The sequence below is a fragment of the Pelobates fuscus genome, chromosome 1, assembly GCF_036172605.1.
Source record: "Pelobates fuscus isolate aPelFus1 chromosome 1, aPelFus1.pri, whole genome shotgun sequence".
NCBI lineage: Eukaryota > Metazoa > Chordata > Amphibia > Anura > Pelobatidae > Pelobates > Pelobates fuscus.
In genome coordinates, this window is record NC_086317.1 from 236,346,448 (window position 1) to 236,358,800 (window position 12,353).

Genomic DNA, 12,353 nt, shown 5'->3' on the forward strand with positions numbered 1-12,353 from the left:
TAGTGGACAGCTTAAATTGTCAAATTAAACATTTATTTTCTTTTACAGCTTTTCATCCTTTTTGGACAGTGGAAAAAATCTGCAAATAACTTACTACTGTTTTTCACTCAGCCGGTAAGGAATGTTTAAAATTTTTGTTTTTCCCATCTAGAATGTTTTTTTTATTTATTTTTTAATGGGGGGGAGGGTGGTGGTGGGGACCTAGACCAGTCACGTCCAAAGTCCGGCTCGTGTTCCAGTTTCATATGGCCCCACAGGTAATTTGTCAAAATCTCTGTTGTGGCCGCCAGTGAATCACTGAGCGCCGCTCAGAACCCCTGGGATCTCTGGGTCTTTCACCGCTGCGGGACTGCACGTCCTCAATCTGCATTCTTGCGATCTCTCGAACGTCGCGGTATTTGATGTGTTCCTTCTTCCTGCGCTGTATCTTCACCACACACAGCCACAAGTGCAGGCAATTCATCTTTGCTGCAACTGAAGAGAACTTGCCATTTTTATTCAGGACAGGGGACAATAGACAATAGTCCAAAAGGGCTAAAAGTAAAAAAATCAAAGTTTATTACATGAGGCTACAAGACACCGTCTCCAGACACTACCCCTCACTTGTGACCCGCCAGCATTTAGCACTGTACATTACAGCGTAACTTCGTTTGGAAGAGATCTCTGGCGAATTCTTGTTTAGCAGTGTATTAGTGCTCGGGTGAACACACTTAGTATAATTAGGGCTTGGGCGAACAGCTCTCTCTTGTGAACTTTTACCGCCAACTGGATGAGAGCCCGTTTCAAGAGATTCGAACATTGGCTAAGAAAATGTTGAGCTTCTTTGGCTCAACATGTTTGTGTTAGAAGACATTCTCTGCTATGAACTTTAACAAGAACCACATGAGGACAAGACTAAGTGACTCTCACCTGCGTGACATTTTGCGCATCAAAACCACTGCCTTTGAACCAGACCTAGCCTATATGCTGCAGTCCAGATCTCAGTTTCACCCTTCACATTAGTGCAGGCAAGTTTTTGTTTTTTCCCCCCAATTGAGATGACTACATCGTAAAATGTCAGTTTGTCTAAATCAGTTATAAATATATTCGGACACAACATGTATACTTTATTAGCAATAATATGTAATGCACTTTACAATGTTCCTGACATATATTTCACCTTCCTGAATTTTTCTTTTCATCTGGCCTTCAGATATGAAAGGCAGAGTGACTTAACACCTGTTTAGATTTGTCATCCATGTGACGAAATGAAAAGTATGCCGTTTGCAATAAACTTTGCATAAAATAGTTAATTTGCATTTCATTTTAATGGTTCAAAGAATGTCAGGCAAAATGGTCTGCCCTCATGCGTGTTCACTTAATCAAATCTGGCTCTCTTTGAAAAAAGTTTGGACAACCCTGACCTAGATCACTTCACCTCAATGATGTTGTCCGTGTCCAGTGCCCCTGGCGTGTTTGCTCCTGCAATGTAAAACATTAAGGTTCTGAGCAGTGGCGTACACACGATCCTTGGGGCCCAGGTGCGAAAATTGACCCCTGCGACCGCGGTATGTACGCCACTGCATGCAGATACATACACTTAAAGGACCACTATAGGCACTCAGATCACTTCAGCTCAATGAAGTGGTCTGGGTGTCAGGTCCCTCTAGTTTTAACCCTGCAGCTGAAAACATAGCAGGTTCAGAGAAACTGCTATGTTTCAGTGAGGGTTAATCCAGCTTCTAGTAGCTGTCTCACTGACAGCCGCTAGAGGCACTTCCGCGATTCTCACTGTGAAAATCACAGTGAGAAGACACTGGACGTCCATCGGAAAGCATTGAGTAATGCTTTCCTTTGGGCAGTTTGAATGTGCGCGCGCGGCTCTTGCCAAGGGGGCCCGGCGCTGGAGAAAGGTGCTAAAGGGGTTTTAACCACACAGACACACATACACACTCACTGACAGACAGACATTTACACTCTCACTGACACACAGACAAACTAACACACTTAGTAACAGACACACACAGTAACACACTCACTGACACACACTGAATAACACACACACCCAAACGAACACACAAGCAGACACACACTCAATAAGAGACACACACGCACACAATTTTTTTTTATTTTATTTTTTTTACATTTAATGCCCCAGCCTCCCTACATTTAGGAGTGCTGAGGGGAGTCCCTGTGGTCCAGTGGGGCTGCCCGGCAGCCGGTCCTGCAGGCGGCGAGGGAGCACTGATACTTCTGTTCCTCGCGCGCCACTTACTGATGGAGACAGAATGACCTCATATTCCGGCATCAGTGCGATGCGTGCGAGGGAGCTGGGCAGAGAGTGCTGAGGGGAGAATGCTCCTGCTCTCGCCCACTCGGTGACTGCACTGCCAGCCTCGGGGGGCCCTGAGGAGGCCAGCTCCCGGGCCCCCCAAAAGAAGAGGCTGGCAAACATACCCGGCCACGGCGCAGCTGCGACCGCGATATGTACACCAGTGGTTCTGAGATATGTTCATGTTTATTGCAGGCCTAAACACATCTCCAGTGGCTGTCAATATGACAGCCACTAGATTGTGCTTCTATAATGAGAACCACGTCAGACTCTGTTCTTGAAGTTGGAAGCACTTTGGGGAAAAGGGCAGCCCAGCGGATGCAGTGTTGTGCTCTGGGCAGTGTTCTGCTGGGTAACCTTGTGTTCTGGTATTCATGTGGATGTTACTTTGACATGTACCACCTACCTAGAGATTATTGCAAACCATGTACAACCCTTTATCGGAATGTTGTCCTCTTGGAATGTTGTCCTCTCGGCATTGTCCTCTTTTAGCAGAATATAGCACCCTGCCACACTGCAAAAATTGTTCAGGAATGGTTTGAGGAGTATGAAAAAGAGTTCAAGGTGTTGCCTTGCTCTCCAAGTTTCCCAGATTTCAGTCCATTTGAGTATCTCTGGGATATGCTGGAACAACAAATCTGATCCATGGAGGCCCTAATCCAGCAAATTGCAGGACCTAAAAAATCTGGTGCTAACGTATTTGTTCCAGATACCACAGGACACATTCAGAAGTCTTGTGGAGTCCATGCCTTGAATCTTCACCCCTGTTTTGGCAGCACAAGGGGGACTTGCACGATGTTGGGCAGGTGGTTTTAATGTTGTGGCTGATCAGTGTAAGTCCACAATGTTTCTCTATAAGAAACATTTGATTGGACAAGGCAGATGAGGGGTTAAAATATTCTTATTTTTCTTTTTTCCCTTTTCATGAATGGTGCTAAAGCCACCGTGCATGCTACTTCATAGGAATCTGTGACAGAGGTGAAGTGCATATCATACATGTGTATGATATGAGTGGCGCACAATGTGGGTGGAAAGGGATTGTGATATTTTCCTTGGGGGCACTATGCCTGCAAGGTAGAAGATGATCAGGTCTGCCACCAGCACGCTATGCTTGCCAACGACAGACGCAAAATATACACTGACATTTGCAGCTTGGAACAGAGTTCTGGGATTCCAATTAGACATTTCTGAGGGTGCAACTAGCCCCCCCGACACACAATTATGAATATCTCTGGATGTGCCACGTACTGACTCCTACCACCATGACCACTTTAGATCACCGAAGTGGTCGTTGTGGTTGGAGTAACCCTTTAATCTAGAACAGATACTGAGATACTCCAATGCAGTTTGTAACAGAGAATTGTAAAAAATATACCAAATGAACTAAAATAGTACAACATAAGAGCGGTTATGATGCAGTGACAGAAGGGTTTAGTGGAATTCTCTGCCAGTCTATTGTTGCTGAGAGTCTGACTGCTAGTTTGATGCTAATTATCTCTGAAGTGTTGCCTTTGTCTCTGTGTGGATTCTGCATTGTAAGCAGTGGTTCCATTAAGCAGGATATCAAGCACTGCCTTTACAGATGCTAATCTCGCACTGGAATGCATATTCAGAAATTGGATCGCAGCACATGCTCCACTCTCCCTACAAAGACAAAGGATGTTAGAAATGAATTGCTTGGCATTGCCAAAATAGTGTTTCTATTGTCCCCCTGTTCCCCCCCCCCCCCCCCAACTCCCTACATAGTTAGAATGCTATGAGAATGTAATCTATTACTGATTCTTGCATATTTCCATCCATCGTAATTTTATTACATGCACGGTTGTAGTAAAATGTGTGTGTGTGTGTGTGTGTGTGTGTGTATATATATAAAAATGTGAGATATATATATATATATATATCTCACATTTTTGATCTAATAAAACTAGTGCTAGTATTGAGATAGTAGAATAATAAACAGGTAGGTTGCATGCATGAAGGCCAAATCCCAGGTCGCCATGGACACTAGAAATTTCGCCCTGGCGTCTGGGATTTGCCAGCTATTTAGTTAATGTGGCTGCCGGAGCTTTGAAGGTGGCTGTCGTGTGGAATTTGGAGGCGGCTGGCCGCCCTGAGAAGCATGGAGGCAGGCAGGTGAGGCAGTATGGAGCCGGCTGCCCATGGGAGCATTGTAGGCAACGTGCGAGGGAGCAGCACTCTGCCTGTAGCTCCTTTCTGCTCCCTCGCGCTGTCTAATGGTGTCGGGAGCTGGAATATGAGGTCACTCTAGTCCATGGGGGGGGGGGAGCAGGGACCCGTGAGACACATCACTGGGCTATTGCTCGGCAGCCAGATTCTGACGCGGGACGGCGGCCGTCCGCCCCACTCTTCACCCACTTAGGCCGCAGGCCCCAAAGCCTCGCATTTCCCCCTGGGGCTGCAAAACTCCCGATCTCGGGGACCGCAGTGGAACCGGCAACCACCCGGACATGAGAGGTGGCCTCTTGGCTCTGAGACAAGCTTTAAGCTTGGTATTTTCCCGCATAGTAGGCCAATTCCTTCAGGAGCCTCTCCAGCCTGCAACCGGACAGCATGGCAGTCGGGCCCCGACCCCCCGGAGCAGTTGGTTTTTAACCGCTCTTCTCTGCCCTTGCTGTAGAGTGAGTTGCCATAGGAAGGAACCCGAGTGTGTGAGCAGCCAGCAGAGTGTTCCAGAACACAGAGGCTGCTAGATGAAACACATTCTCTAAACTGCTGTCATTCCTCTAGTTTTGATAACACAAAAATGAGCACTATCACATTTAATAAATAGATTTCCGTGTTAATCAATTCGTTATACCTGTAACAGTAACCTACAATGTTACAACAATACAGCTAATCAACTTTTGATAAAGTTACTCTGCCCAGTCCAACCTTTCCACAGTTACTCCAGCCACTCCAACCACACAACAGTTACTCAAGCCACTCCACCCAGTTACTCCGCACACTCCAGTTGTAGACTACTGGTGGAGGCAAGAACACTTCACACAATTTCCCCAGAAATTGTAGCTTTTCTAATTTCTATTTGGCATCTACCACTTTTGAGACCATATTTCTCTTAAAACATTTAATATGTTTAATTGGAAGAATTAAGCCAATACCTGAGATACCTGATTCAATTTTTCTTCATCAGCTGCAAATTCTCATGCTGTATATCATCTGTAATGAGCTCAGTCAGTCATGATATTCCATAAACAATCTATAGCTCTGCTGTATGGATCTCATTAGAAGTGCTTATGTGCACCACAGTGGTTTCTGGGTGTTTGAAATAATGCAGTCTTTGAGGATAAACTACTTATAACATCCTGCTTGTCAGGGACTTACGGGGGTAAATTTTTTTACCATACTCCAAAATAAAATTACTATATATTTATTTTTTTTTTTTACTTTTCATTAATGCCTTATATAGCGAGTTAAAGATTATCTAGACAGTACATTTTAACATTCAGCTATAGAAAACAAAAAGTGAAATGTTGTAGGTTCAGAGGAAGGAGCAGAAAGGGTGGCCTTATGCAGCAAAACTAATTATTTAAATAGGCTTCGATTTAAAAAAATAAATAAATAGAAATAACAAATCCCAGAATAACTCCAACACATTGCATGCACTAAACACATTGGTACCAGGAATGCTTCTTCAATGCATGTGAAGGGTATTTTAAGTAAAAAATAAAGGCACCCTTTAATGCAGAGACTGTGATCTGCATAACAGTAATTCAAATGATATCTGGAGAAATTACATCCATATGATGGTACATACAGATGCAGAACAGAAGGTTAAAAAAATACATTCTATTTCTGGTAGCATAATATACAGAATTTTATGGCTGGAACCAAGTAATTGTTTATGTTGCACTTATTTGTATATTATCGTATGTTATACTACTACATACAATGTTGTCAGGAAATGTACATAATTTTACTGGTAAGCCTCTTTTATTATGCAATGATGAATGCAATGTTAGTGCTTTAGAAGTTAAACATTTCTCTTGAATCGGGAAGGTTTGCCTGCTGTCACTGGCATTTTACTCACACAATATGCCTGAATGTAAATCAAAGCAGCATGCAGGATCTCTGCAGCCTGCATAAGAAGCCTATTGTTTAAAAGTCCAAATCATCTCGACAATTTACAAGCCTTTTTTTTTTTTTTTTTTCCTGTCTCTTCCAGACGTACGGAACGCCTGCAACCAAGAGGCAGTGTTCAGAAGCTGATGATATCTGTGCAATCTGTCAGGCAGAATTCACAAAACCCACTGTACTTGTATGCCAGGTATGGCCAGATCAGTTGTGTGATAGAGATTTATTATTAAATGCTTAGATGCATATCAATATTATGAAATTGCTATAAGAAAAGTGTAAGATTTTACCAAGCTCTTTTTTCTTTTACTTGCAGAGATTGCCAGAATTTTGTGGTAGAGCTATTTTTTTTTTAAACTACAACTTCCATGGTGCTCATCCATCTGGCTCCCAGTGGTCTTTTCTGAGGGCTGTGGGATTTAAGTGTTCAACAACTAGTTAGCCTGTTGATGGATGCTAAACAGGGGGTAGGCGTCAACATTCAGCCCTCTAGAGGTTGTGGACTACACCTCTCCTGATGTTTTGCCAACATTATGGCTGTAAAAGTATTATGGGAGATGTAGTCTATAATATCAGTTTTGCCGAATGTTGCCTACCCCGCTATACAAAATAAGGTTTGATTTTCACAATCCAGTTTTATATCCATTTAATTCCTATATGTAAGTGTAGAAGAATCCCAAACGCCATTTTTTTTTTTTGTATCCAGCTACTGGTGTGAGAGGCTGAATTCAAGTAGAACAGAAGGTGACACAAAATTAAATATACATTGTATGATTGTATCTGCTATCAAACAGACATTATTGCCAGTGAGTTGAGTTTTTTTTTTTTGTATATTAACCCCTTAAGGACACATGACATGTGTGACATGTCATGATTCCCTTTTATTCCAGAAGTTTGGTCCTTAAGGGGTTAAAGAAGGAGCTATCTCAATTTAGGCAAGCTATTTGAGGAGCCCTAGTTGTTTTGCTTTTTAACATCTTCATTTCATTGATGGTACGTCCACATCAAGCCAGGGGGGGAAATATGTTTTCTGGCTTTTCCTAATTTGTTTTATTGAAAACTGGATTTTTATTTATTTACCGTATATACTAGAGTATAAGCCGACCCGAATATAAGCCGAGGCCCCTAATTTTTCCCCAAAAAACTGGGAAAACGTATTGACTCGAGTATAAGACTAGGGTGGGAAATGCAGCAGCTACTGGTAAATTTCTAAATAAAATTAGATCCTAAAAAAAATATATTAATTGAATATTTATTTACAGTGTGTGTATAATGAATGCAGTGTGTGCGTATGAGTGCAGCGTGTGTGCGTATGAGTGCAGCGTGTGTGCGTATGAGTGCAGCGTGTGTGCGTATGAGTGCAGCGTGTGTGTGTGTGTGTATGAATGCAGTGTGTGTATGAATGCAGTGTGTGTGTGTGTGTGTGTGTGTGTATGAATGCAGTGTGTGTGTGTGTGTGTGTGTATGAATGCAGTGTGTGCAGGGCCGGTGCAAGGATATTTGCTCCCCATATGTCCTGACCTCCCCTCCTCCTCCCTCAGTGGTCCTTACCTCCCCACCCCCGTGTTCCTTCACCCCCCTCCCCCAGTGGTCCTGACTCACCCCTCCCCCAGTGGTCCTGACTCACCCCTCCCCCAGTGGTCCTGACTCACCCCTCCCCTAGTGGTCCTGACTCACCCCTCCCCTAGTGGTCCTGACTCACCCCTCCCCTAGTGGTCCTGACTCACCCCTCCCCTAGTGGTCCTGACTCACCCCTCCCCTAGTGGTCCTGACTCACCCCTCCCCTAGTGGTCCTGACTCACCCCTCCCCTAGTGGTCCTGACTCACCCCTCCCCTAGTGGTCCTGACTCACCCCTCCCCTAGTGGTCCTGACTCACCCCTCCCCTAGTGGTCCTGACTCACCCCTCCCCTAGTGGTCCTGACTCACCCCTCCCCTAGTGGTCCTGACTCACCCCTCCCCTCCCCTAGTGGTCCTTACTTCCCCCTCCCCTCCCCTAGTGGTCCTTACTTCCCCCTCCGTCCCATAGTGGTCCTTATCCCCCCCTCCCTCCCATAGTGGTCCTTATCCCCCTCCCTCCCATAGTGGTCCTTATCCCCCTCCCTCCCATAGTGGTCCTTATCCCCCCCCCCTCCCTCCCTCCCATAGTGGTCCTTTTCTCCCCCCTCCCTCCCATAGTGGTCCTTTTCTCCCCCCTCCCTCCCATAGTGGTCCTTTTCTCCCCCCTCCCTCCCATAGTGGTCCTTTTCTCCCCCCTCCCTCCCATAGTGGTCCTTTTCTCCCCCCTCCCTCCCATAGTGGTCCTTTTCTCCCCCCTCCCTCCCATAGTGGTCCTTTTCTCCCCCCCTCCCTCCCATAGTGGTCCTTTTCTCCCCCCTCCCTCCCATAGTGGTCCTTTTCTCCCCCCTCCCTCCCATAGTGGTCCTTTTCTCCCCCCTCCCTCCCATAGTGGTCCTTTTCTCCCCCCTCCCTCCCATAGTGGTCCTTTTCTCCCCCCTCCCTCCCATAGTGGTCCTTTTCTCCCCCCTCCCTCCCATAGTGGTCCTTTTCTCCCCCCTCCCTCCCATAGTGGTCCTTTTCTCCCCCCTCCCTCCCATAGTGGTCCTTTTCTCCCCCCTCCCTCCCATAGTGGTCCTTTTCTCCCCCCTCCCTCCCATAGTGGTCCTTTTCTCCCCCCTCCCTCCCATAGTGGTCCTTTTCTCCCCCCTCCCTCCCATAGTGGTCCTTTTCTCCCCCCTCCCTCCCATAGTGGTCCTTATCCCTCCCCCCTCCCTCCCATAGTGGTCCTTATCCCCCCCCTCCCTCCCATAGCGGTCCTTATACCCCCCCTCCCTCCCATAGCGGTCCTTATACCCCCCTCCCTCCCATAGTGGTCCTTATCCCACCCCCTCCCTCCCATAGTGGTCCTTATACCCCCCCCCCCCCACAGTGGTCCTTATACCCCCCCCCCCCCCCACAGTGGTCCTTATACCCCCTTTTTTTTTATTATTTTTTTTATTATTATTATTTTTTTTTATTATTATTTCTTATTTTATTTATATTTTTATTTATTTTTCGTCCCCCCTCCCTGCTTGATACATGGCAGGGAGGGGGGCTCTCCTTCCCTGGTGGTCCAGTGGCAGTTCAGTGGGGGGGAGAGGGGGGCTGGCAGAGCTGTAACTTACCTGTTCTGCAGCTCCTGTCAGCTCTCTCCTCCTCTGCGCCGTCCGTGCAGCTCCTTCTATCAGCTCACACTGTAAGTCGAGAGCCGCGGCTCTCGCGAGATTTACACTGGGAGCTGACCGAGGTGCTGAACAGACGGCGCGGAGGAGGAGAGAGCTGACAGGAGCTGCAGAACAGGTAAGTACAGCTCTGCCAGCCCCCCTCTCCCCCAGTCTGTATTATGGCAATGTAAATTGCCATAATACAGACCTTGACTCGAGTATAAGCCGAGTTGGGGTTTTTCAGCCCAAAAAATGGGCTGAAAAAACTCTGCTTATACTCGAGTATATACGGTATATCTGTAGTGCTCAATAGGCTCTCTAAATATGACACTTTTTTTCCTCTTAAACAGAACTATACACAATCACGTACAGTTCTATGTGACCAGTTTTAACAGTGTGCCTTATTTTTTTTTCCACTCATTTTGCTTTCCCATGGACTTTGCAGAATCTTTTGCAAGGATTTATTTGTTATTGTGTGATGTATGTAAAAGCTTGCTTCTGTTTATTAACTTTTGCCTTACACCATAAGTAATGATATATGTTTCATTTCTTGTAGCATGTGTTTTGTGAAGAATGCATTTCCTCATGGCTCAATAGAGAGAAAACATGCCCTCTCTGCCGGACTGTGATTTCCAACCACCATCACAAGTGGAAAGATGGAGCTTCTTCTCTTCAGCTTCAGCTCTTTTAGGCTCCCCCGAGCTGTCTTGCAATATAACCACGCAAAAAGCACAAAGAAAATCTTATTTTACCAAGATAGATTTTATATATATTTATCTATTTCAGAATTTTTATAAACTTTCAGGAAATACATGTTTTGGTGATCTAACAAAGGTTTAATGCTTGTGTACAGGGTGTTTCTTGGCATCCCTGGAGGGAAAAAATATATGAATATTTAGAAAATGTTTCATGTAGTGCAACATATGAACGTGTATATTTATTACTTTTTAAAAATTATTCATGGTCTGTGAATATTTTTCTTTGCACATCAATTTTGAAAAGAGAAACCACAGTTTAAAATTATATTCTTACAAAAACAAGTCAGTATGTTAAGAATAGTATTTGCATACAATTAAAGTGCATATAAATACATGTACACTATAAGAATAAAACAAAATGGGTCGGTTGATAAATATCAAATATTATTCATTGAACACAATTCCTATCTGACACATCTTGAAAACTTAAACTTATTCGTTAATAAAGTCTGTATCGTTTTAAATTGCATACATTGTAATTTAAGCATCCTTGCTCATATGTCCACAAGAAAACTATGTATTTATTAACCCGCATCTAATGACCCCTAGAGAGAGGGTCCATATTCATATAGCTGTGATGTGGGTTTCCTAAATATGGAACTAAAGTTTTATATAAGGAGCATTTGTGTATTTTGTCACAAATCAATATGTATCCCTCTATGCCAGGGTTGCTTTTACAGTAATTAGTTATTTTCTCACTGTGTTGGTTGGTAAATCATGGTTATTGTGTATGGTTTTAAAGCCCAATGACTATCTCTTCATACCTGCAACTATTTGTAGTTTTGGTGCGGGTGGGAGGGGTTTTTCTGTTTTTCCGAAACCAAGGCACTTAAACAATTTAGTTAATTGCTACAGCTCTGATTTAAGCAGTAAGAGTTAATTTGCATGGATGGGATTCAAACAGTGCTAGTTGTGAAATGTATTTCTATTTAAACAAGATATTTTGATAGTTTGCTTGAGATTTCAGGGAATGTCATTTGACAAATTAAAATAATCATTTTGTATTTTGCTTGCAAAGGGAACGTTAGATTTCTGGGCCATAGACCTCACTAGATACTGGATTCTTGTATGCATCTGGGCTTTATTCACATTCAGGTGTTAACAATGTACATGAATAACTCTGCTAGTATTTTCTTAAAAGGACATTATAGGCACCCAGACTACTTCAGCTCATTGAAGAGTTCTTGGTGCAGTGTCCCAAGCCACCTAACACTGGAAAGGTAATTATTGCAGTTTTTAACTCTGCTAGGGTTAACTCCATCTCTAGTGGCTGTCTACCAGGCAGCCACTACTAGAGAGACTTCCGGGGTCAATGGACGCTGGATGTCCTCACACTTTGCATGGGGACGTCCAGCGTCACCCAAAACCCCATAGGAAAGAATTTTACGAAATTACATCAGCAAGCAAATTGGGGTAAGCTACAGTTGGTCAGGTAACAGTAGAATTTGACCTAACATTGTTGCTTAGCCAGATGGAAAAGTGAAATTTTTCTAAAACAAAAAGATATATTATTATAGCATGTAGCAAGTTTTCAATATTTTACATTGCAAATTGAAGATTCTACAGAGACTTTGGCCATGATTTTAAAAGCCTACATAAAAGGGATTGATTTTATTTAAAATGGTTCCAATTGGTAATTGTAAACAAACTCCTAAAGAAACAAGCCATAACCAATACATTCACAAAGGAATTTTACTATTGACCCTTGGAAGGAACCTTGGGCACTCTTGGCACCATAATTACAGCGAACTGCTGTGTTTATGGTGCAAACAGTGTTACTTCAAAAGGGTATCCTGAAGAATTTAAAACCGTTTATTTTCAAATTGTCATGTCAGCGTAAATGTAGGGTTAGATTATCTGCTAGTATTTACCATCAGAGTTTTTTGATGTTGGTAAAACAAACCTGTTTAGGGGTTCCATTTTGTATTTGCACTGGTTATAGCATACTGTTCACAGTGGTGGCTCTATTACTGGTCAGTCATGTCTGCCCT

At 43.9% G+C, this 12,353-nt stretch overlaps 1 protein-coding gene across 2 annotated transcripts in view; it reads left to right on the forward strand.

Annotated features, from left to right (window-relative positions):
• Positions 1 to 10,667, forward strand: part of RNFT1 (ring finger protein, transmembrane 1) — a 41,426-nt gene extending 30,759 nt beyond the window's left edge. For both annotated transcript variants that reach the window (XM_063455326.1, XM_063455335.1), the window contains exons 7-9: positions 49 to 114; positions 6,495 to 6,596; positions 10,161 to 10,667. In XM_063455326.1, coding sequence (XP_063311396.1) covers positions 49 to 114; positions 6,495 to 6,596; positions 10,161 to 10,295 — 303 coding nt within the window. In that variant the 3' untranslated portion in view covers positions 10,296 to 10,667. The remainder of the gene's footprint in view (positions 1 to 48; positions 115 to 6,494; positions 6,597 to 10,160) is intronic.
• The last annotated feature ends 1,686 nt before the right edge of the window (positions 10,668 to 12,353 follow it).